Source organism: Entamoeba invadens (assembly GCF_000330505.1).
Source record: "Entamoeba invadens IP1 unplaced genomic scaffold scaff_1105074726705, whole genome shotgun sequence".
Lineage (NCBI taxonomy): Eukaryota > Evosea > Mastigamoebida > Endamoebidae > Entamoeba > Entamoeba invadens.
In genome coordinates, this window is record NW_004440440.1 from 148990 (window position 1) to 174052 (window position 25063).

A 25063-nucleotide genomic window follows, 5' to 3' on the forward strand; every position below is an offset into this window, starting at 1 on the left:
GATGTGTGCTATTAACGGGACAGGCCGGAGGGATGAATGGAAATTAAAGACTGACGTTCTTTCAACTCCAATCCATGCCATCATATCGTCGACATTCGCAATAGCTGTTGTGAGTGCACATATTCGTATTGGGACGTTCAACCTCTCTGTAATTTGCTTTGTACGAGTAACAATTGCTTCGATCACAGGTCCTCTGTCTTCCCCAAGTAAATGAATTTCATCAATAATGACTAACCCTACTTTCTGGATGTATGACTTCTTCATCCACAATCGAGTCACCCCATCCCATTTCTCAGGGGTTGTTAGAATGACATCCGCTTTCAATATAGCTGAACTGTCCGGTGTAAAGTCTCCTGTTAACTCGACGATTTCCTTCTTCATCTGTTTCAACTTACCCCGCCAATCCTTCAATTTCTCTTTCACTAAGGCTTTCATGGGAGCTACATAGACTACTTTCTTCGATGGAGTGTCGCGGAAGACCTTTAACATACATAACTCGGCAGCTACAGTCTTTCCAGATCCCGTCGGTGCGCCGACGATGATGTTACTATCAGTGTGGAAACATTTAAAGAAGAATTGCGTTTGTGGAGGGTTAAAGAATTTGAAGCCAAAGAAGTCCTCATATTGCCGAGTTGCTTTTGTAGGCAATGGATTGAGTCGGAGGAGTTTTGTCATGAAGGACTCATCGTCGGGCAGTGTGGACTCGTCGAAGATGACTGGCGAAGTACTGGTGCACCCAAAGTATTTGTCCGAGACCACGTCGACGACGTATTGATCGTTGTGGATGACAGGAACCGACGCTATGATTTCCAGTGGTGTTCCTGTTGCGTTATAGTCGTCAATAGCCTTTTGGTTCAACATGAACGAGTCGAAGTAGAAGAGTTGGGAGTATTTACTGTCGCTAATGAACAACCAAAAATTCTCAATAGTGCCCAAATCTCTTCCCCATCTGAATGTTGGGTGCACATGAACTTTAATTTGGAGGATAGTAGAGGTCAATGGGATGATTGAAGTGTCCAACGCCAAATAAGGAAATTCAGAGGCACATTGTTTGATTTGTGTCGCATATTGAGGAGTGTCCATGAACTCATTCTTGTCCATTTCACATATAGTCTCCACATCAATGTGCTTTGTTTGAAGTCTTAAAACCACTTGTACGGGCAACGACTTAAATTGGAAGAGGGGGTGAACGGTATTCCAATTTTGTTGGTCGATCATCTTTGTAAGTTCCAATAAGTTGATAGCTTCGCTTGATAAGGATCTAATGCACGCAAGCTCAAAGAGTGCACGAGTGACTCTTGACGCATTTTGGTTCGCATATAAAGTCTCTGATATCAATGTGAAATTCTCAAGTACTGTATGAGAAAGACTTGCTTGTATTAAAATGTTTGCTTTGTTAGCAGCTAAATCATCGCCTTTAATTGCCCATTTGACTCGTCGTGATATCTCTTCCATTTCTTTCTTCTCTTCCTCTCGCATCTTTTGGAGTTGTTTTAATTCATTCGACGAACACACCAAATCAAGAAGACTTCCCATCGACATTCCTTCATGCAGCTTCTCCGAGAATGTGAACATCGACTCAACAGTAACATAATAGTGTGATGCAATTCGTCCCAATAAAGTCGGTGAGAACATCCCCGTCTCATCATTCACTAACGTCATTTGTAAGTTCTCCAAATTCCTCACAGTTCCTCCAATCAATGAATTCAAGTCATCATACCCAACACCACCTTCACTTCGTTTCAAACACACATATAAGTATGTGTATTGGAACCACTGTAACGCTTCCTCCATATTGGCTACAGTACCAGACACTATCTCCGCATTCAAATGGTCCGAAAGGCCATTCATCAGTGTCGACTTGATCTTCCCCATGTTTCCTAATATCGCTAAATACTTCTGTTGTCCTTCTTTGTCTGTAATTATAATCCCCGCACCTTCCGTATCAAATTGAGGCCGTCCAGCTCTTCCAAACATCTGTAATACGTCCAAGATCGATATTTTGTCAGAACACCCTTTGTCACTATTAAACACTTCAGTGCCTTTAATGATGACGGTGTGTGCTGGTAAGTTGACTCCCCACGCTAACGTCGCTGTTGAGACTAACACTTTTAATGTCCCATTTCTGAACGCGTCTTCAACAAAGGTACGGTCCGACCGGAACATCCCCGCATTGTGCACGCCAATTCCCATCTCAAGAAGTTCTTTCAAGTCGCGCCCTTGTAACTTCTTGATCCGCGTTGCAAACTCGCGGTCTTTTAACCCACTGAAATACTCTTGGTCAGCTTTCTCTCGTATCTTTTTAATAAATCGTTGCGCTGTTAAATACGTCTCTCTTCGTGTGTGGACAAACACAATGACTTGTTTCCCTCTTTTAACTACAATCTCCGCTTCGTCAAACGCGACGTCTGTTGCGTGTGAAATGAATCGGTTTCCTCTGTCGTCCTTCTCATTTTCAGGCAGCACAATGAACTTAGTCGACATCGGCACCGCTCTGTAACTCATATCAAAGTAAAAGATGTTTTCCTTCTTTGCGCGAATGAACTCCCCAACATCCAAGTAATTGGGAAGTGTCGCCGACAGTCCTACAACACGAATAGGTCGTTGTTGACTCTCTACCATTCGAAGTGTTCGAGCTACAATAGTCTCTATAACAGCACCTCGGTCTTCATCCAACAAATGTACTTCATCGACTATTAACAGTTGAATGTCATTCACAAACTCAGCGTCTTGCTTTCGAGTTAAAACGTCGAACTTCTCTGGTGTTGCTACAATCACGTTTGTCGCCATAAGTTGTACCTTTGGGATGTTCGTGTCTCCAGTGACTTCTTCGACTTTCATCTTGAAACACGCCAAGTGCTTTCTGAAAGTGTTCGTCATTTCAGTCGCAAGTGCTTTCAGTGGGGAGATGTAGATGATCTTCAAGTGACTCAAGTCGTGGATCCGCATTTTGACTTCACGTAACATACAAAGAAGTGCCGTCAACGTCTTCCCGCACCCCGTCGGCGCACACACCAACATGTTATCTCCCGAGTTATATGCACAATTATACACTTTACTTTGCACGTAATTCAAATGAGTGTACTTTAACATAGCCGGGCGTGTTAAGTCGTCCAAGATGTCTTTAACTTCCAGTCTCTCTGTCATCAATGACTTCGCCGAAGGAACAGCGGGTATGTACATTTCGTATCGGTCCGGCAAGTTTCTTTCAATTGCGTTTTGTGGGATCGAAGGCCTTTGCATAAGCTCTTGAGGTCTGCCGACATATGGCTTCGACTCCGGGTTAGGTGTCTTCTGCCTTTTCTGCTTTGGTCTCTCAACGACTTGTCGATTAATGATTAATGGGTAGTTCTGGCAAATCTCTGCTATAAACTCAAATGCGTCATCTCCATAGACTTCAAACAAAGACGTTTGCAATTGGATTTCGTCGGATGTCATATCGACTAAGGACTCAACGCTCGCTTCTAACTCGTCGGGAGTTAAACCCAGACGTTGATAGATGATTTCACACAACGGTGATGTCGTCACAAATTTCCTTAGCCAAGTGTATTCCCCAGTAGTTTGAGGTTGTTGCTTCTTTCGTTGGCGTGGCATGTGTAGGGTATCCAGTTCAAATTCTTTTTATACAAGTCCAACTCAAGCCTCAAACTTTTCTTTTTCAAAGACTTCAAATAACAAATTCTAATCGTTTCTTGTGTGAATAGTTTCTAAAAACGGAACTAGAATATTATAATAAATATATTAATAAGAAAGTGTTAGAATGCACTGTGAAAGAAAAAGAAGAAACAATTAATTGTCGTCAGTGAACTCTAAGAATATATCATTGGATACAGCTTTGAAGTCCATTGTGTCGGACCGAGATAACATGTTGAATAAATTCTCTGGGTATTTCGCAAGTTTCCCACGCAACACAGTAAACTCCTCATCGTTGTCAAACTTCTTGTCTTTAACGATTAACTCCCTTTTCAGCTCGATTCCTTTAAGAGAAGGGTCTGGTGGTGTTACTGATGTTTCTGCTTTGTCATCATTCAAAAAGAGTAAAGGGACAAGAGGGAGGAATTTTGGTTTCAATAAGTTAGATGGACTTAGTGGTGACATGAAGATCCAAGAGAATGTTTCTGCTGGGCAAGTTGGGATGATCTGTAACATATCCAACAAATGGAGTCCACTTAATATGACCATCCCATCCCTTTCAAATGGCAAATTGAATATTGATATCAATTCGTTGATGATTGTTGGTATTCTTTTTCGTAGTCGTGTGAATGAGCACTTTAAGAGTAATACTCTGAGTAAGAGAAAAGCGTTGACATACAACGTTGGTGTTGGATATACTTTGATTGAGTCGATAATTTTGTCCAGCACTATTTCTATGATCAACTGATTTTGATCTGTCGAAGAGTCAAGGGTTTCATTCTCTCCCGCATAAAAGATAAAAGCAAGTCGTTTAAACACTTTCTCTCGTAATGTACTTTCCGTCTCTTTACTAACAAATAATTGGTTCGACTTCCCAATAGTATAAATCAAGTCGAGGAGTCCTCTATTGTTATTCATAGTGTATACATTGAATATCGGAAATTTCCACAAGTCGAGTAACTCGGGGCTCTTTTTAAAGAAATCGTCCGAGTAAAACACGTTCATCACAAGCTTCGACCACTTCCCAATGAGTTGATTCTTCTTAGCCAATTCATTTAATATATTCAGAGATATAGTGTTGATGGTTGTGTTGTTACTTGGTTTCATCAAAACGTTCTCAAATTGCCTTCCCAAGTCTATCATTGTTGAAAGAGAGTTGTCGTCGAATGCAAGTGATATGATAGGGATGATGTCACTCACAACGAAATTGAGGATATCTGGTGTGATCATCAAGTCTTCCGGATTCTCAACGACCTTTAAGTCAGTCATACTCTTTGTCGCTTCCTCTGACGCTGTCACACTTTGAAAATCAGTTGAAGACATTCGACTTCTCTTCCTTTTTACGGTGATGTCTTCCTTCCATTTTTGCACTTTTAACATGTACTTTGATACCAAAGTCGTGACTATTCCCAGCCAATCGTACGAGACTTTATTGGGTTGTTCCGACTTAGAAATAGTCTCTAAGAACACCTTTAATGTGTGAATGAGGGGAAGCGTGAGTTCATCGTTATTCACAAATTTGTTAATGACCGATTGGAAATACAATTGCAGGCGATACGTCTCGACAGGAGAGAGTATTTGCGTGATAATGATCTGAACAAAGTTCATTGCAACTTGTGAAGGAACCGCGTTGTTCTCGCATGCTAAAAGAAGTGAGCCGACAACTGCTCCTATTTCTTCAAATGAAAACGACTTGAAAAACGCGATGTGTTCGACAGGGTCCTTGCACACAAGTGTCAAATACTCGGTGACAAACTCCACAGGGAACGTCTTGAAAATCATTTTAAGAAACTCGACGCATTGCGTTTGTATTAAAAAGGAATTGACCTCTTTCTTAGTGTATGAGTACAACTCAAAGAACGCAGAAATCAGTCGTTTGAGTGTTGGAGCTAAGAAATGGCTTTCCGTCGGTCGTTTTTCCTTCACATCTTTCACGTCGACAAATACCGAAGCGACCAACATTGGGATGAATATCATCGCATTTCCAATTTGTTGTCCCGGTGAAGGTTGTGGTGTTGGTTGCTGTTGTTCGAAGGGGGATTTGACTGGTGAAATGTTCAATGAGAATGTCAGTAGTTTTTGGAGTGTTTCAATCACTGGGGTGATCTCTTCGTGTAACACCAAAACGTGTGGGGAAAGAGTTTGATAGATCTTAGTCATCACACCGAGAACAGCTTGAATTAGTAAGATGATAGAATCTTTCAATACCGATTGTGGAAGATATGAAATGCACTCGTTAGTCATTTTTAAGAAGTGGAGTCGATACATGTGTTTGTCTTGGACGATCCCACCAATCATTACTTGGAGGAACAAGGGGTACTTAGTAATACATGTGTCTGACTCGGAAATATCAGATAATTTCATTAAGCACTTTATTAGTGTTAAAACGTGGAGTTGAAGCTTCGAAGTTGAAGAGATCAACTCCAACGCAGATAACAAGATGGTGTAATTCAGTGTTGCGCCCATCTTCTTCACTGTATCATTTGAACTGTAATTCATGAATATCCCAATTAAAATATCCGTCGTTCGCTTCTGGAAGTTGAAGACGGACACTTTGTCCTTCACATCGACCACATTCTTATTGGCTTTCAAATACAACAGAACAACAGAAACAAGAAGTGTCAACAGATTTGAAGGTTCTGCAACATTCTCAAATGATATTTCAAGACTTTGGAACTTCTTTAATAAGAATTGTGGGATCTTAGCGGACTCAAGTGATGATATCAATTTGTGATTTGCACAAGAGAAAAGTGTGTGGATAATTTCAAGATGTGTTATTAACATATTGTTATTCACCTCAAATCCAGCGTACTTAGTCTCCGTTCTTTGGTTCAAAGGAATCAAAAATGGGGCGATAAGGGGTACGACCACTCTTTCAATAGTTTCCACGTTAAAGCACGAATGTAAGAAATCCAAGAAGTATGGATCATATTGTTGGTGATTGTAATACCTTAAGAAGAGTAATGTGGCTTTGTTGAACACTGATTTTGAAGTATCGTAGACAACAACAGTCGAGTTCTTCCAAAAGTACAAAAACTTGAACATCTCTTCCTCATTCTGTGAACCCATTTTAGTCGTAATAAACTCGTAAGCAATGTCTTGATACACATTCCCCATCGCGTGGAAAAATAAGACGACATCCGTCAGACTAACATAACAACTCTCACATATCAAATTCCATAACATGTCAAAGAACCGTTTGATGAACACCTCGTCGTTCATGGACAACACATCCCGTTCATCTTTCTTCCAAATCTCATAAAAACAACGAGCAGCAGATAACCGAGTATCTATGTCCTCGTTCTCTATTATAAATTTCTTCAAGTCAGAGAGCCACTGATTCTTAGAAAGCATTTCAGTCTTCAGTTTGTCTATTTCACTATTGGTGACAACATCGGAATTAACAACATCAACCTTCTTGGACTCGTCCTGTGTTCGTGGAGTTTCACTGGTTTGTGCTTCACTCGTTTCTTCAGAATGTGACTCTACTTCTATGTGGTTGAGAGTGCGTCGCTTTTGTTGTTTGTATTGCGAGTAATCAACGTGGTGAAGCTTCAAAAGGTCGTAGAACTCGAGTAAAATGGACTTCACTTTTTCGTTCAAAATATCGGAAGTGTGTAACTCAACAAATTTCTCAAATAATTCATCAACACGTATAGACGATTTTAAAACAACTTCATTAAAGTTACCTTCATTTTGTATCATCTGCAAGCACGTTTTGATTAACTTGAAACATTCGGTATACATCGTTTCATTTTCTATTTCTTTGGACACAACAAGCTTCTCAACACGATTCCAACACACCTCCACGACAGTACCTCTGAACACACTAACTTTTTTATTTCGTTCTTCATCTCCATGGTACGTATTAAAGAACACAAGACTTTGTTCAACAGCCAATTTATTGTTTATGTCCTCCAACAGCCCAGTGATGTATTCAAAGAGTAAATCGACATTCACATCAGACAAAAATTCGACGATGAGAAGAACGTCACTCTTCTTATTACCATTTTCAGCGTCTTGTAATAAGACCAAAATAGACTCCATGATCTTCCCTATTATGACTTCCGCTATGTCTTGTTTACTCAACAATTCTTCATATATGGAAACAATCTTTGCTGTTTGATTTTGGCGACCATAAAGAAATACAGATGAGAGCGCCGTGACTAACTTCGTTTCACTGAACTCTTTAAAGTACTTCATAGTCTCCTCTTTGTTAACATCTTGTGATTTTGCACTCAACCCTAATAAATAGAAGTTAACTCGTCGCGTTAAGCCACTCTCTCGTTTGGTGAGAACTAACAACATCCGCTCTATCAAATGCTCGAAATGTTCTTCGTCAAGTATTTTTGAATCCAATTTAATACGCGTGCACAAGACGTCTAACATATCCCTCACAACCAATTGTTTCTCATCATTTAAACTGTTAACTATTGCATAAAAGAGCAGCTCCTTGTCTGGAATTTGTGTTTCAGTGAGAGGTAAATCGAGTTTCAAATTCATGTAAATCAGCATCGCCTTCCTCGACACAGCATTTGTCCTCAGAACGTCCCACGAAGTCTCCCAAAAGAACTTCTCGTCGTCTTTCTTCAATTCGTCCATCAAGTCGAGAGTCTTGTCTTTGATTCCCATTGATGGTTCTTCCATTCCAACGACAACGGATATTATAAACGCCTTCTGGATGTTCTTAGTTGCTTTAATAGTATTTATTAAGTACTTTTTAACTACGTCAAGTACTTTAACTCTTATATCAGTCGATCCACTTCTGATGAGTGGGAAGAGTCCTGGTGTAAAGCACCAAATGTCTTCAAAGAGTCTGATCTGTCCGATACGTTCGAAGAGCATCACGAAAAGGTCTAAGACTTGACTATGAACTCCAGAAGGTATTTGTGGATCCAAAACTTGAGCCATTCTCCTCATGAAAGATTGCTTTGCAGGGACGACTGGATACTTTTGGTTCGCTTTAATGTACTTTGCAAAACTCTGTACATTCTGTAAGATGTCGGACCACATTTTACTCTTCTCCATTTGGTTCAACATTTTCTCGCACTCGTCGTTGTACTTCTGGAATTGGTTCTTCTCCTTTTGTGTTGTTAGAAAGGACATATCGACGTCCTCGTCTATGTTTCTCCGCATCAGCAATTTGTTTTTAAAGTTCACGAAGAAAGTTATTAAAATTGGTTTTTGGTCTGCTGCTGGTACTTCGAAACGAGTTTTTGTAGTGATGAGAAGCACTTTTAGGAAGTCACAAGTGTACTGCAAGCTTGAAATGCCATTGATTTTACTATTATACAATAGTATAAGTATAATAAAAGTAAATGTTCTAATAAATCGGAACAAATTGGAAGAGAAGTGCAAAGGAGTGAATCATGGAGATACTTTTTTTCTTATCCCAAAAGTCCGGATTCGAGTGATTTGGTGACTTTATTGAACACTTAAAAAGTGTTTTTGTTTTGGGTTTGAGCACTTAACTCACGCGACTTACAAGAAAAAAAGTGGGAGCTAACCTCTGTGGTGTAAAGTGTCATATTTATGACAAATTGTATTTTAATAATTTATTTAATAATAAATAAAACTATTTGTTCAACAGAGAGTATTTGTGATATAAGAGACTGTGATTCAAATCTAATGACAATCACAACTCAATAAGACAAAGAACTTTTAAAGTTAAAAATGGATGAAGCGAAGAGTAAAACACGGAAGATAGAGAGAGAACTTGTGGACATCCGGACACAATGGGACACCGTATTAAGTACAACCGACTCAATTCTGTCAAACGACCCAAACAGCCGAATGGTCATCTCATTTCCAGACACATCGGAGTTGGTGACTCGTCTCCAACAACTCGAGCCATTAATCGAGGAAGTCAGACAACTTGTAACGGCGGTGGAAGACTCGAAGAGAAATATGTTGTCAATGTTTGTTCAGTTGTGTTCAATAGAGACGTGATATGACTCACAGAAAAATCGACCAAATCATCGACGAGAAGAAAACGTTGTCAGAGCAAATCAGTCAAAAAGAGTTGGAGAAGAAGGATTATATATATCGCCAAGAGGACGCAAATCGGAAGAACGAGGAGCGTGTCGGGATGCGACAAACACGAATGGGGTTATATGCCAAAGAAAGTGAATCCCTCCGAACGTCAGAGTCTTTGGTGAATGATATCTCCTCTAACATCGAAGCAACTGTTTTCATGTTAGAGGACCAAGGCTCACGACTTTCACATACACAAATACGTTGGAATGAATTAACGAGTGTGTTGGGGCTATCGCGGACTGTAATGAACTTGATAAGCTCAAGAAATAAAGGAGATAGAATTCTGGTATATGGAGGGTTGTTGGGGATAGTCGTGATACTCTTTTTGATATACTATTTCCTTAAACGATGATTGATTCTTTGTGTTGCTATTCATTTCAAAGGGATTCTATAATATTTTATTATTATAAACTATAATTAATACTGCGTATTAACATTTATATTATTTAATATAATTGAAAAGAACTAAAAGATCAATATGATTAATACATCAAAGTTGTGTAAACCTCACACGAAGATGTATGTTATCCATGACAATTTGATTTGACGGGAAAATAAAAAAATGTTATTTTTTAGTGAAAAAAGCCCACCATTTTCCACTGTTTTTCTCTCGACATTTTCAACAAAAACTTAGGTTTTAAGAAATTGATTTTTGTTAAATAAAGAAAACAAGAAGGCATGCAAATAGAGCAAACAAACGGGCAAATACACATAAACATAAACCCTGTGGCAAAATAAAAAAAATCAAAAAGCAGGATCGATTTCGTTTTGACTTTTTATTATTGAAAAGAGCGGATTTTAAAGCTCTCAAACGGGATTATGCGGCGCTCTACGTTTCGAAAAGAACCAATGAAACACGAAAAAAGTGCTATAGAAGAAAAGCAAAAAGGAACTGGAAAAGAGAGAATGGGGAGCTGGTTGAGCAAATTACTTGGGAAGAAAGACATGAGAATTCTGATGGTTGGGCTTGACGCTGCCGGGAAGACATCGATCTTGTACAAACTGAAGTTAGGAGAGATTGTGACGACCATCCCAACTATTGGATTCAATGTCGAGACAGTTGATTACAAGAACATCTCATTCACTGTGTGGGATGTGGGAGGACAAGATAAGATTCGACCTCTTTGGAGACATTATTATCAGAATACTCAAGCCATCATCTTTGTAGTTGATTCCAATGATAGAGATCGTATCTCTGAAGCTAAAGAAGAACTGATGAAAATGTTGAATGAAGACGAGATGAGAAATGCTGTATTACTTGTCTTTGCTAACAAACATGATCTTCCTCAAGCTATGAGCATCTCAGAAGTCACAGAAAAACTCGGCCTTCAAACTATCAAGAACAGAAAGTGGTACTGCCAAACATCTTGCGCTACAAACGGCGACGGGCTCTATGAAGGTCTTGACTGGCTTGCTGACACTCTCAAGTGATTTCTGTCACATCAATTTTTTATTTTGGTTTGATGTTCTTTTCGGTTCTTTCTTTCTGCACCTTCTTGTATTATATAGTTATATACTAATAATTTTACTATATCTCATTTTCTGATTTTTTAATTTGTAAAATGAAAGAAAAAGTCAAATTGATGTCTAAAGAGTGTAAGATCATCAATTTCTACAATTTTGGGTCGATCAAGATCAGCTATCCTGGAGAGAAAAAGAAGAACACAGAGAAAAAAGAGGCGGAGAAAAAGAAAAAGAACACCAAACAGACGAAACCCAAGAATCAATGCAAAAAAAAAGAAAAAAAGGAGAAAAGTAGCGAAAAACTTCAAGAAAAAATCGAGGAAAACAGAGACCAAGATATTTTGAAAAACACATTTACAACTTTCGATGACTTTCCTGGAAAAGTCAACGAATCACTCATTTCACAAGATAATGAAATTGGAACGACAGGTAATAAGAGGGACGAAAAAAGAGAAAAAACCGACTGCACAACAGCAGCCAACGCGGAAAAGGCGGTTGAACTTTGTACACCCGAAGAGAAACAAGGTGCGTTGACAGAAAAACACAAAGAGAAGCGTCTTGAGGGCATACCAAACGTAGAGATTTCACAAGAATGCAGTTTTAAAGGAATTCCTGCAATTGAAAAGACTCTGTACATGAGGCACCGATCGTATTTGAATGCATGGACAAAGTGCACATCGTTCGACCAAATTTTCGATAGTAACGATTCGGGGTTGACCACTGCGGCGTTTAACGAAAAGGTTGGTGGACAAAAAAATGTACTATTATTGATCTTTAGCAAGAAGGGATACCTCTTTGGGTCGTTCCATTCATCCGTCCCAACAGAGCCATCGATGCTTAGAGACGACCCAAAGCACTTTGTCTTTTCGCTGTCCTCTCCGTTTTTGGAAACACCCACACAGTTTATGGGAAATGGGATATTGCACACACATAGTTCGGAGGACGACTCGACTGTGTTTGACTTGTTTTCAGGGTACTCAGTTTATGAAAACAACACCGTGATGGTCTACTCAACGTTTGCACAGGCTTACGGCTCCGACCCGAAGAACCTCCTTGGTAAGATAAATTCCAAAACAACAATCAACAAGTTAGTCGCATTCACTTGCATCTAATTGTTAATTGTTTTATTATTGTTTCGCAACACAACCCAAAAGCCTTTCAACAAAAAAATTATGTATCCACTACAATTATGAATAACTTGAAATGAGGGCCGATCGTGTCTCGGCCGAGAGTTGTGTGTGTTCCAGATTTTCAATTCTGGTTAGGTTTTCGCACAGCATCAAAGTGATGTCGTTCAAACTGTTTGGAACAACCAACTCATGCAACTGTTCGCAGTCTGTGATTCCGAGGTGTTTGATTTTTGAGCCTATCGCCGCGATTCTGTGCAAAGATGGGCAATTCGAAATGTCCAACGATGTGATTTGTTCTGGAACATCATCCACAACACTTAAATCGTTGCAGAAAGAAAACTCCATTTTTCTGAGCGTTTTGGGGTAGGACAGTTTCGCCAAACTCAAACAGTTTGAGACGGTCAAATCGACCAAATTATTTGGTAAAGCTTTAGTTTTGTCTGCAACCAATTTTGTGAGACTTTCCATATTTGAGTATACAACCGACGTCGACCTGATTGATGTGAGTTCTTGTAAATTTGGGAAATTGTCTGGCAATGGAGCAACGGTGTATTCCATCTGAAGTCTCCGAACGTTGTCTACATTAATTTCTTTTGAAAACTTACAACCAACAAAACGAGCATCCGTCCTAACTTCTTTCACCATCAACGCTGTGAGCAAGTGGCACGAATGAATGAATAAACTATCGACGCTATTCACTGAGAGTTGCGAAAGTTGTGTACACCTGATTATATCCAACTTCTTTATGTTGTCGAGTTTAATAGAAATGAGGGCACACTGCTCCACCTCGACTATTTCCACTGTTTTTGGAAATTCAAGGTCACAAAAATTACATTGGTGGAGCACAATTTTTTTCAAATTGGCTTTAATGGAAGGTGGGTAGTTATCACCAATTTTGCAGAGAGTCAAAGCAGTTAGTGAGTTTGGTAGTGCTGTCAAGACGTTGACTAAACAAAGCTCTTTCAATCCGATTTTCCTCACATTCTGAAGCGACGTAAATGCAGTGCAAGAGTCCACGGTGAGTGCAGTCAATGAAGTTGGGAGGATCAACGAGACGGGTTTCGTTGTCATAACATTTTTCAAACACAAGTCAGTCAAACACAAATTGTTTTCGATATTAAGTCGAGCAGATTTGTATTGTAACACCCTTTTATCGTTCTCCACAACCAACGAAAAGGTGTTATACTGTTTCATCACACTCGAAAAGTTTTGGCTAAACAACAAGTCTTGCGACACAAAAAGAGCTCCATCTTTATTTGGCATTAAAATGGCATTTTGCTTGACTACCGATTCGCTCAACTCATTTTCGATACAACACACTTTGAATTGTGGAAATTTTTGGAGTATCATCTGTACATCGTTTTCCTTCCCATGATGGATTTTCAATATAATTTTCAACTTACTGTTTGTGAGTGCTTTAAACGACTCCATCAAGTCTTTCACGTCCAACCCTATGATTCCAAGTATGAGTGTGTTCAACTTGGGAAGCGTATTCAAGCTTTTCCAGAATTTCATATTTTCTAATTGTTGTTCCATTGATACTTTTAGTGTTCTTAAGTTACACATCTTCGAAAACTGCACCTTTTCCTTGAACCTGATTTCCTTCGAGATTTTGACTACTTTATTTCGCAAGCTTTGGCAGTCTTTAAATCGGACAAATCCCCCGGTCAGATCGAATAAATGTATTCTCGAAAGATCAGCGCTTTCCATTTCCTTGAGTTGGTTGACGTCTGCGTGGATGGTCTCGAGACCGCTGAAGAGTTTTAATTCATAACACAAATCCTCCGAGATGGCGTATGGATTCGTTTTGAGCGAAGTTACTGCCTCCCCACACGTCCGACTGATAAGGAAAAACGTGTAGACGCACTCCGTTGTGGGGAGGTAAAGTACGACGTTCATCAAATACATCCGCTCCAACCGTGTTGTCATAAAATATTTTTTGTGTTCTTTTTTAGAAAAGAAAAGTAAAATAATTTGTTGTTGTTTGACTTGATATTTAAAAATTCCAAGAACGATCAGCGTTTTTTTTTCTCATTTTTTTACTTCGGCATTTTTTGTTTTTTTTTTCATATATTCCTATTTATAGTAGATTTGTTTTTACTTAATATACTGATTTGCCAAAGTATTTCTAGTATTTTGAGTTTTTGCACACAAATTATAAGTATAGTACATTTTTATTATAAATATTTTTGGAACAAAAAATAAAAAAAATACTGTCCTTATATAGAAATTTAGTTTTTAAGTAGTTTTTGGTACTTTTTAACTCATATCCGAAGAGGAAATAAAATGTTTTTTTGGCTTAAAAAAATATTTTATTTAAAGAATAAAACACTAATTATAATTTATAATACATTGTATTTATTATTTTAATATATATTTTTAATACTCAACATAAAATCCAATAATAAAAAATGTTGATTTAACGATTATATTACACGAGATGTTAACCCATCACTCAGTGACGGTAAATTTTTTATTAAGAAGATGTTTTTTCTGTCTTTTTCAACAATTATAATTTTGTAAATTTGTTTTGTTAATCATATTAAACACACAAATTTATTATGTGTATATTAATTGATAAATATTCTCTACATATCAATTAAACTTTTATAAAACGTGAGTTAGTGCAAATCTGAACATTCGTTTCTAAAAGATTATTATATTTTATGGTTGTTTTTAGTAAAAACATTAAATATAGTACATATTTAATTGTATAAAAGTATTGAGTATAACAACTGTAAAATAATGTTATTTTCAAAATAATGTTATTATTTGGCAATCATTTTTGAAGGATTTTTCAGAGAATAATATAATATTTCAATACAGTCGTATTAGGTCTATTTGTGATAGTAATTTTTATGCAAATGATACAATTTTTATAAAATGTACAACATTTTCGATAAAAATGATGAATTAATTAAGAAGTGAAAGTAGTTTGTTTGAAAAATAATGAGTATTTTTTATAAAAGTGATAAATAATCATAAAATGATGATAAATAATCGTAAAAATGATGGGAAATTAAATCAAAAGTGATGGATTTTCTCAAAAAATGATGCAATCTATAAGAAATTGACCAATAATATTTTGAAAAAGTTTATAATTTATGACACGTGTGAGAGATTATTTAAAAATTAAATAAACATCGTTAATTACAGAAACTTCCCGTCATTTTAAACAAAAACACAATCATTCATTAATCACTTCTATTATAAACAAGAGACCAAACTTCATTTCTACATTTTTCCATTTAAGCTATTACATTAGCGGGTTGGATATTTACAAAACCATTTTTTTATTTTGCAAAGCAGATCTTTCAACCCCGACCATACTCTGATTTTGTTTTCAACTTTTCGTTTTTATATTCCGAAAATGTTGTGTTCAATTTTGGGCTATAAACCGCATTAAAAATAACAACATAATGTGTATGTTCAATAAGTTGTTCTAAATTGTTATGAATGGAACAATTGTCGCACCAAAAAATAGCGTTTATATTATTATCATCATAATGTTTCATGACATCTTGTATATAACGATTGATTATTTCAGCATAACTTTTCCCAGCAACTATAAGGCTAAAACTCATGCCCATGTAGTCAATTGCGATCAATACAGAAAGTGGTTGACCATTCTTTGCCTTGGTGACAACCATTTTTTTCTCCAATGAGACTCCATCCACAACTAAAAGTACAGACTATTCTCCATGAAGACTCATCAGTGCAAACCCAAATGTATCATTGATGCATCATTCCGATCAACTTTTCAGTTGCTTCAATTCTTTCCTTTGTAATATGGAGTATTGGATACAGCTCCTCGTGTTGTTTTTTTCTTGAAACTTAATATGGAAATGTCCTCTCCGTTTCATTTCCCATTTTACCACGCATAAAGTTTGTAATTGAACTTACGGATGGTATTAAAGAATCTGAGAGATTAAGTGATTCTGGAGTAAGAGGTTTGTTAAATTTTATGTGATATCCAGCTTCAAACTCTTGTTCTGTAACACGAGAAACATCTTCTAAATTTCTGACATTTTCTCCTGCTGTAATATATTTTATATTTATATTAGAGACATATAAAATAATATATTTAAATGTCTTTTAATATTAGAGACAGACTCAGTACTATCTTTTTCGAATATCTTTTGAATAATATATTAAGATGTTATTACATAATTATTTCTTCTGTTGTGATTTTAGGCAAAAATGACTACCCCTTTCTCAATTTTATTAAAATTTATTTAAAGTGTCGACTTTAATACCAACTTTGATACCATAGATTTTTTGTTCAATGGTATCTCCATATTTTCGAAATTATTTAATTAATTCAAACTTGTCAAAAAGCAACACTCTTTTGTATAATCTTTTCACTTGTGTAATATTTGTTACAATCTTTTTTGGTCGTTCTCTTTTTCTTGTTTTGAATTGTGGTAGTATAAAAGGAATAATACGCTGTGATTCCACGGTTTCACATTGTGGAAGTTGTGGAGGATTTTAGATATGATCACTTTTAGCAATTAAATATCTTGTATCAATATATATGAGTGAATGATACATTTGATTATTGTTTAAATTAAAGTTTTTTTTAGTATATATATACGAATAACTCAAAGAAAAATCAATGTGAACATATCTTTGTATTTTAATTACAAAAGATGTGTTTAAACAAAATAAACAAAATAAACAAATATTTAAATGTGTTTATTTTGTTTTTGTTTAAAATGACGGGAAGTTTCTGTAATTAACGATGTTTATTTAATTTTTAAATAATCTCTCACACGTGTCATAAATTATAAACTTTTTCAAAATATTATTGGTCAATTTCTTATAGATTGCATCATTTTTTGAGAAAATCCATCACTTTTGATTTAATTTCCCATCATTTTTACGATTATTTATCATCATTTTATGATTATTTATCACTTTTATAAAAAATACTCATTATTTTTCAAACAAACTACTTTCACTTCTTAATTAATTCATCATTTTTATCGAAAATGTTGTACATTTTATAAAAATTGTATCATTTGCATAAAAATTACTATCACAAATAGACCTAATACGACTGTAATAATATTTATTTATTAAACAATTCTCATTTTCATTATGTATAACATTTTTAAAAAACAAATGTTTTGTTTATAAAAATATAATTGTTATAATTAAATTAATTAATTAAATATAAAAAAAATAAAAAATACAAAAAATACAAACAAATCAATTAATGTTTGTGAAATTGGTACGCGAGTTTCTGATTTTTATTTTTTGTTTTTTATTATTTTGACTTTTTTTAAATGACAAATTTTTTTAAATTAAACAAAGCAATTTAAGATTACATATTCAAACAACTCACTACAATCAGGGCTATCCAAATTAATCCACTAAAAGGCAAGTTAAGGTTTTTAGTGGAAAAAAGTAATAAAAAATAACTTTTTTATCAATTTGATCAGAAAAAAAGTGTTTTTTTGTATGTAAAAATTTCCCGCTTTTTTGGATATTTTAGTTGTATTATATATATTTTTTCCACTCTTTTTAATAGTTGTATAAGTAAAAATAAGTGAATGTGTTCATTTCTTCATTCAAACCCGATTTTAAGTATTAATATATTTATAATATATTTGCCATTGATTCTAAAAAATGTCAAACCATAAATTAATTTTCCCGATTTAATAAATAAAATAACCATATTTGAAAAAAACAATTAAACTGATCTGAAAACTTAAAGTATTGAAACACCTCGAGAAAAAGAGACTCGAAAAAACAATGTAAATATTAAATTTTTTATTTTATATCAAGAACAAAAGAAAATGTTTGTGATGTTAATAACTTCGGCCGTATAGTTCAAGTTTAAACAATTTTATTGACCAAAAGAATTTTTACTAAGTTTTATTGAAACACATTAAATGTGGCAACAAACTATAAAAAGATTAATGAATAAACATGTGTTTGATAAGAGAAATTGGACACAATATTTTGAGTCAAAAAAAATAAGAGAATAAAATTGATTTCGATTAGCTCCAAATTTTGAACTAAAGTGACTTCCCAAGGTGTGCAAGTTAGTTTAAAGGTGTGCAAGTTAAGGTATAGTTCATTTATAATTTTTTTATCAAAAAAATAGAATCATTAATTTTTTGAAATTTTGAAAAAAAAGATTATTTTTAGTTTAATTATTAATTATAATTTTGAAGTTATTACTAAACTATACTTTAACTTGCACACCTTGTGACGTTGCAATTTTAAACTTGCACACTTAGAATACAATAAATTAAGCAACAATTTCGGGAAAGCGACCCAATGGAAATTATCGAAGGACCAGTTCTGGACAACAGTACACATCGATTTGAGACAATGAACTGCACCTATTAAACAGACTATTTGTTATTGTTTGCTATAAAACGGCACAGAGAAAACATAATGTTTATCACATTTCTTTTTGTTGCTTCAAATCACGATGACACAAGAGACATCGACAATTATTCACGTCTTGAAACACAACAGTTTTTACATTAAACACATAGACAAACCATAACCCAATTTTTATAATTTAATTTGCTTTTTGTTGTTTATTAATTCAAGCACCAAAGGGTTGTATGTTTTTTGAAACAATTTGGAAACGAATAACATTTTTAAATAAAATGTTTTTCAACTGGAATTTAGTCTTTGCACGCCCTTCCCTGTAAAAAAGACTAATAATTTTAACTTGCACACCTTGGGGAAGTCACTTTAGTTGTGCTTTTTCTTTTGTTTATTTAATAATAATTTATTTTTTTGTTATTTAACTTATAAAAAAATTAAAAATCTTTTTTTAGTTTTTTCTTTTAAAATTGATAAAATATTACAGATAGAAGAAAAAAGAGGTGACAAGGATAAAGTCGGTGACAAAAATTAATGTTTTATAAAACAAAATAACAAAAAAATCAAAATAAAAATTTGTAAAAAACCTTTTTATTACATGGAAAATGAACCAACACTACCTGTCAATCCTCTCGCCCCAAATGATGTTCATGTTGTTATGCCTTTGAAGCTCGCGGACATTCTTTTTTGTCGCTTTCTGGAGCAAGTATCAGAAGATTTGGGCTCTGGAAAAAGCAAAAAATTGATTAGAGGACTTATGAACTATGAAGAAATGACACACAATGTTGAAAACGTGAAAGAACAATTAAAAGAAGTCAATCAATCAAAAAAGTTTTATTTTAAAAGAAGTTTTGTATGCACAACAAATATTGCAATTCTTTATATTTGATGAATTGTTTTTTCGCTTGGAAACCCGAAGGGAGCAAATAGCAACAGTCTTTTCAATTCTAAGAGGAGAGTCTTTTGTCATTTATAGATCAGTTGGAAATTTGTTCAATTCGCATCCAAGTATCATTCAAAAGACAATTACCGAATACAAGAAAGAACAAACAACTGGAAGAAGGACAACAATGGGAAGACCGACATTCTTTGACAAAAGAACCAAATTTTTAGCTGACGCATTTGTCAAATATTGCAATAATCAAAAAATAGCTTTGACATTTGCGGCATTCTCTAAACTGGTTGAAAGAACAATTGGAATGCCTTTTAAACAGATAACACGAGAAAGTGGGTTCTCAAAACGTTTGACCTCAAAACAATCGAAGGGAAACCGGAAGACATCGGACGATTATCAATAAACCCCGAGGACATCATAACGAATTACATGGAGATGGCAGACTTTAATGGTATAAATAGTGGTCTTGTCTTTAACATTGATGAAGTTGTTTTTCAAGACTTTTGCGACAAGAAAACCGTCAGAGTGCTTGTTCCCCAAAATGTTGACGTTGAAAGGATTAAGATTGGTGTTGGAAGAAGTGGTAAGAGATCCACTATTATCTGTATGATATGTTTGGATGGCACTACAGCGTGTCCCGGTGTTGTAGTGACCAATAAAACGCTTGATATTAAGCTGTTGTCAACGTTTTCTGATGCAACCTTTTTCACCAACAACACGGGATTTGCAACCAAGGAAATCTTCTGCAACTGGATGATTAATGTAGTGGTTGAATACATCAAAGCCAAAAGAATTTTACTTCGACTTCCACCAGACGCGCCTGCACTGATCACCATCGACGGTTTTTTCTGGACACAATTACGATGAGTTGAGTACACAATTGGCACAATCACACATCAAACTTCATAAGTAAATACCACACTGTTCTCATTTGGTGCAACCTTTGGATCTGTGCCTTTTCTGTTCAGTGAAAAAACAATGTTCAAACAGAACTCCCCTTTTCAAAACCTCTGTTTCATCTTCTGAATTGACGAGATCATTGCCTCCAACAACACCTTCCACAGTCCCAATCATTCCAAATACCTCATTAGAGCACAGAGGTGAGCAACAAGGAGTTGATCTCAATGTTGCAATTCGAGAAATAATTGGTTATTTAGCAAATGCAAATAACGTGGCAACAGACGCAATTCGAGAGAGAGGACAGAGAATGGAAAGTGGGAAGAGACTTACCAACACAATTACCACAATATTGTCAAACATCGACAGAGCAGCAATACATGAGACCATTATCGCGTCGTTTCAGAGGGCAGTAATGGTTTCTCGTTATGTTGAAGGCGCTTTCCGCCTTTTCATTGATATAAAAAGTGCTTCTAGACTTGTTGAAGAATTTCAGACTTTTTTTCCAGACAACAGTATTTCCCAACCAAACAACAATGACAAAACTCACAGCTCCCAACAACAACGTTAATGTCATTAACATCGCAGACCTTGACCCAAAGCAAAAAAGGATGACAAACAAAACAAAGGTCTGCCACATCAAAGCAATGGCAGAGTCCATTGTCCTCGATCCATCCAACGAAACTTTAAACGAACCCATTCTTTCAAGAATAGTAAGATTATACAGAGAACAACCCCGTTCTAATGAACCCATGAGACTGTTCCCCTATTACAATTTCCAACCAAACTCGTTGGAAACCTTTGATCTCGATGACAGTGACTGGGAGGGTCTTAATTGAGTCTCTATTTTCTTTGAATCTTGGTTTTCCTTTTTTAAGTTCTTTTTTATTAAGATTGTTTTTTTCTGAAAAGGTTGAATACACTTTTGCATTTTTTGTGTTATTAAAATTCTTGGTCTTTTTTTGCCTCAATTCTTTGGAAAACAACGAAAAAATAGCAAAAGTGTGTCGTCACCTACTTTACCTTTACCATCCATTTATTGGGATTAATAACCCATACCAATAGAGAAAAAACATTTAACTGGAAATATCCTCGAAAAAAATGGGTTATTTGTACTTTGTCACCGACTTTATCCTCCATCTGTATCATTTCTAAACTCGCCCTTTAGCCGAATTTGGGGAACCCTGCTACAAGTATGTAGTCTATTTTGTTACAAGTTTGGGAGAGAAATGAATAAAAAATGATTAAATTTAAAAAAATACAAGACATTTTCGTTTTAACCTTTCAAACAAAAATGGTTCTTTTTAAATAAAAGAACCAAATTTATAAAAAATGTTTTTAAAAATTTAAACTTGGTGTTTATGACTTTTTTTTACAAATAAAATTATTTTATTTTATTTATAACAATTTGTATTAAAAAAAAAAATTTATTAACAATAATAAAAATCATAACATTTGTAAAATTAAGAAAAAATAAAAAAAAATATTTATAATATTTTTAGTTATTTTTTATTGTTTAATGTTTTAGGTTAAAAATTCCAAGATTGCCACATAAACAAGATTCACAAATCTCATATTAAAAACAAAAAAATAATTAAAAATAAAATGATTTTTTTTGTTAATTAAAAAATTAAATGAAATCAAATGAAATTAAAAGTTTCAAAATATGAAAATATTCTTTTTCTCCATAAATTAAACATTCAAACTTATTTTAAAAAAAATGACCAAGACAAATAATGCATTTGATAACCACAAACTTGAATAAAGCTTATAATTAATAAAGGGGATGTATTATTATCTAAACACTATAACAAAATACATTTGTGTGGAGAATAGAAAGGGTTTTTATTACCATTGAACTATAAAAATTGTAATGGAGAACCTCATCAGCCAGATCGACTCTACTCTTCTTGATATTCTTCACGAAGAGCGCGTGCGTGATGTCCATCATTCTTCTCAAAATTTTGTGTATGAAGTTATAGAGAAATTTGTGTTGGGTAAAGGTAAGCGTCTACGTCCTTTAAGTATACTTGCATTTTACAAAGCCGCTGGTGGTCGTATGGAACAAGACAACAAATACCCCAAACATATTTTGCGTATAGCAGCGTGTATGGAATTGGTCCATGACGCGACACTAGCCTTCGATGATTTTATGGACGAAGACGAGTATCGCCGCAACTCGAAAACAATAGTCAAAACGTTTTTTGACGACTTTAAAACCTCGAACAAAACCTCACAAACTGCAACATTTCTTTTTGAAACGGATTGTGCAAATTATGCGACTTCACTTGCTATTTTGGCAGGTAACATTTTGTACTCCATTGCACTTAGGGTTTGCCAAGAAGTCTCATCAGACGTGTTAGTCAAAGTTATGGACCTCTTCATCGGGCTCAACTATGGACAAATCATCGACTTGAATAACATTACTACACTTGAAGATTACAATTTGAACATTCTCTTCAAAACCGCAATCTTTTTCAAAACAATTGCATCAATCGGACTCACACTTGCGGGAAGAGGAAATGAATCAATCGAACTTGGAAACGTGTGGGGAGAACATTTCGGTTTGGCCTTTCAGATGCGCGATGACTTGTTGGACATCGATGCTCATGACAAACAGCGCAGTGTTGGGAGTGATTTACGAGAGGGGAGAAAAACAATCATTGTGTGGACGGCGCTTGAAGATGGTATACTAGAAAGTAGTGACAAAACCTTTGTCAAAGAGATGATAAAACTTCAGAGCAAAGCTTTGAACGACGAAGTCAAATTTGCTCGTTTAATAAATATATTACAAGGAACGCCTGCAATGAAAGTGAAAGAACGCATATTAGAACATCACAAACTAGCGACAGAAGCGCTTCAGAAACTCGACTTGGAGCAAGAGATGTATGAGTTCATTCAGAAGATGACAGACTTGGTGTTAAACTGATTTCGAATACTTTCAAATTGACTTCACTTATTTACGCTTAAGGTCCTTCTTGTTATCTGGCCACTTCAAATGGATAAATGAAAATCCCTAGTATGTTACACTTCATCTCTTTCTATTCTATACTTATTAAAAGAAGAACTATTAATGTATTATACCGCTTTCAATATATAATTCTTGAGACTTGACTGTTAAGAAACAAACAACTGGGTTCTCTGACGTGTCGTAGTGGTTATTGAAATAATTTTGAATCACATTATATCCTATCGCATAAAATCCACATTCGCTTTTGAGACTCTCATCGACGGGTTTGTAGAACACTTCTTCTATGAGTCTTCATGTCATTTCTTCTTCAAAAATAAGAAGAAAACAAACGAGTCGGTCACCTTATTGATTTTGTACTTAAACGATTCTTTACCACAAAAAGCTACTACGTTGACGTCCATCAGTCCTTGGTTGTCTCTCTCTGTCACTGAAGTGAATGTGACTCGACACTCACTTGCAGTTTTCTCAGTAATACCATTTGGCAATTTGTACAAGTACTTCAAGTAGTTGTCCACGTTATACGTCAAGTTAGTTTCGGCATTCCAGTGGACGAATGCATGTTCGTTGTGACAATTAGTAAAGTCTTCTGCTGAGAATATGACTTGGGTGCTATTTGAGTCGCTGTAATATTGTAATGAATGCCCGGTCGACGCACCTTCGTCTCTTACTATGAAAGCGCCTTTCTCGTCACTTCTTGGGATCGGGTAGTCGTCGTCCCACCCAACAACAATGACACTTTTTAATCTTCCCGTCGAGATGAGTACATTAGGTCGGTGATAATTACCATCGTACGTTCGAATTGGTGTGTCTTGATAGCAACATTCCGTGAAGAGGTCGTCAATGCATGGAATGGTGTGATTTTCACAGCCATCTCTTTCTTTCAAATTTACATACGTTCTATCCATAAAGTCATCGAATGTGAGTAACAAGGGTTGGTGGTATATCGTCATAAATCGTTTGGCTTCATCCACAAGAAGGGTTGAATTCATCGCACTAACGCCTTGGACGTCGATTTCTTTTGGCTCGAGATTAGGGGTTCTATACTTCAAACTGTGTTTCACTGGGGTTGTACATTTCGAAGTTGACCCACATAATAAGTATTGTACAAGTGGCCCAATAGTACTTGTGGCTTGTGAATGGTTATACTCATCACACCAGTACACCTTTTTATCACATCCTTCCTTCACAAACTGTTTGTCTTCTTGTGAGTATCATTGAGAGTTATTATACTAGTTTAATAGTTATACAATTATAGTAATAAACAGACAAACAGTCGTCACAATCAAAACTATAATCCGACGCTTTGGGTTGTTCGTCAGGTTTATACTTTCCGTAGTAATATATCCCAACAAGGTGCATGAAGTTCAATAAACTCATTGACATGAATGCAAGTGGAGCCTCAAATGATGAGAGGCAGTTACTATCTGCGTCATTCTTCTGGTACGGCATTGCTATTTCCAACGTTGGAATGAAGTACGATGATGGGAATCTAATAAAGACCGATTGGTACTCTGCCATATTTCCGATATCATCGCTAAGCATTGTGAATGATATAACAGAGACGATGAATATCCCAATTTGGAGAATGAACAGAATCACCCACAAGATGATCAGTGGGATCTTCGACGATTCAAAGATGTCCATTTCTTCTATTCTTTTTTAGTTTAATTTCTTAATAGTTGATTCATT

At 35.5% G+C, this 25063-nt stretch overlaps 8 protein-coding genes across 8 annotated transcripts; 4 read left to right on the forward strand and 4 right to left on the reverse strand.

Annotated features, from left to right (window-relative positions):
* EIN_268220 (activating signal cointegrator 1 complex subunit 3, helc1, putative) lies at window positions 1–3594 on the reverse strand (the record flags this gene model as incomplete). Its single annotated transcript, XM_004257799.1, has 1 exon — window positions 1–3594. A coding segment is annotated over one exon (3594 nt), but the record flags the coding sequence as incomplete, so codon positions are not given.
* A 195-nt stretch (window positions 3595–3789) lies between these two features.
* EIN_268230 (hypothetical protein) lies at window positions 3790–8769 on the reverse strand (the record flags this gene model as incomplete). The annotated part of the gene is made up of 1 exon (XM_004257800.1): window positions 3790–8769. The coding sequence occupies one exon, from the start codon at window positions 8767–8769 to the stop codon at window positions 3790–3792; it is 4980 nt and encodes a 1659-aa protein (XP_004257848.1).
* Window positions 8770–9306: 537 nt separating this feature from the next.
* On the forward strand, window positions 9307–10021 carry EIN_268240 (hypothetical protein; the record flags this gene model as incomplete). The annotated part of the gene is made up of 2 exons (XM_004257801.1): window positions 9307–9551; window positions 9595–10021. The coding sequence occupies 2 exons, from the start codon at window positions 9307–9309 to the stop codon at window positions 10019–10021; spliced, it is 672 nt and encodes a 223-aa protein (XP_004257849.1).
* Window positions 10022–10518: 497 nt separating this feature from the next.
* Window positions 10519–11100, forward strand: EIN_268250 (ADP-ribosylation factor, putative; the record flags this gene model as incomplete). The annotated part of the gene is made up of 1 exon (XM_004257802.1): window positions 10519–11100. One exon carries the CDS (start codon window positions 10519–10521, stop codon window positions 11098–11100), a length of 582 nt encoding a protein of 193 aa, XP_004257850.1.
* A 131-nt stretch (window positions 11101–11231) lies between these two features.
* On the forward strand, window positions 11232–12245 carry EIN_268260 (hypothetical protein; the record flags this gene model as incomplete). The annotated part of the gene is made up of 1 exon (XM_004257803.1): window positions 11232–12245. The coding sequence occupies one exon, from the start codon at window positions 11232–11234 to the stop codon at window positions 12243–12245; it is 1014 nt and encodes a 337-aa protein (XP_004257851.1).
* A 75-nt stretch (window positions 12246–12320) lies between these two features.
* EIN_268270 (hypothetical protein) lies at window positions 12321–14192 on the reverse strand (the record flags this gene model as incomplete). Its single annotated transcript, XM_004257804.1, has 1 exon — window positions 12321–14192. One exon carries the CDS (start codon window positions 14190–14192, stop codon window positions 12321–12323), a length of 1872 nt encoding a protein of 623 aa, XP_004257852.1.
* An 8084-nt stretch (window positions 14193–22276) lies between these two features.
* On the forward strand, window positions 22277–23332 carry EIN_268280 (geranyl geranyl pyrophosphate synthase, putative; the record flags this gene model as incomplete). Its single annotated transcript, XM_004257805.1, has 1 exon — window positions 22277–23332. One exon carries the CDS (start codon window positions 22277–22279, stop codon window positions 23330–23332), a length of 1056 nt encoding a protein of 351 aa, XP_004257853.1.
* Window positions 23333–23359: 27 nt separating this feature from the next.
* EIN_268290 (hypothetical protein) lies at window positions 23360–25018 on the reverse strand (the record flags this gene model as incomplete). Its single annotated transcript, XM_004257806.1, has 4 exons — window positions 23360–23419; window positions 23534–23663; window positions 23705–24572; window positions 24646–25018. The coding sequence occupies 4 exons, from the start codon at window positions 25016–25018 to the stop codon at window positions 23360–23362; spliced, it is 1431 nt and encodes a 476-aa protein (XP_004257854.1).
* Window positions 25019–25063: the final 45 nt, after the last annotated feature.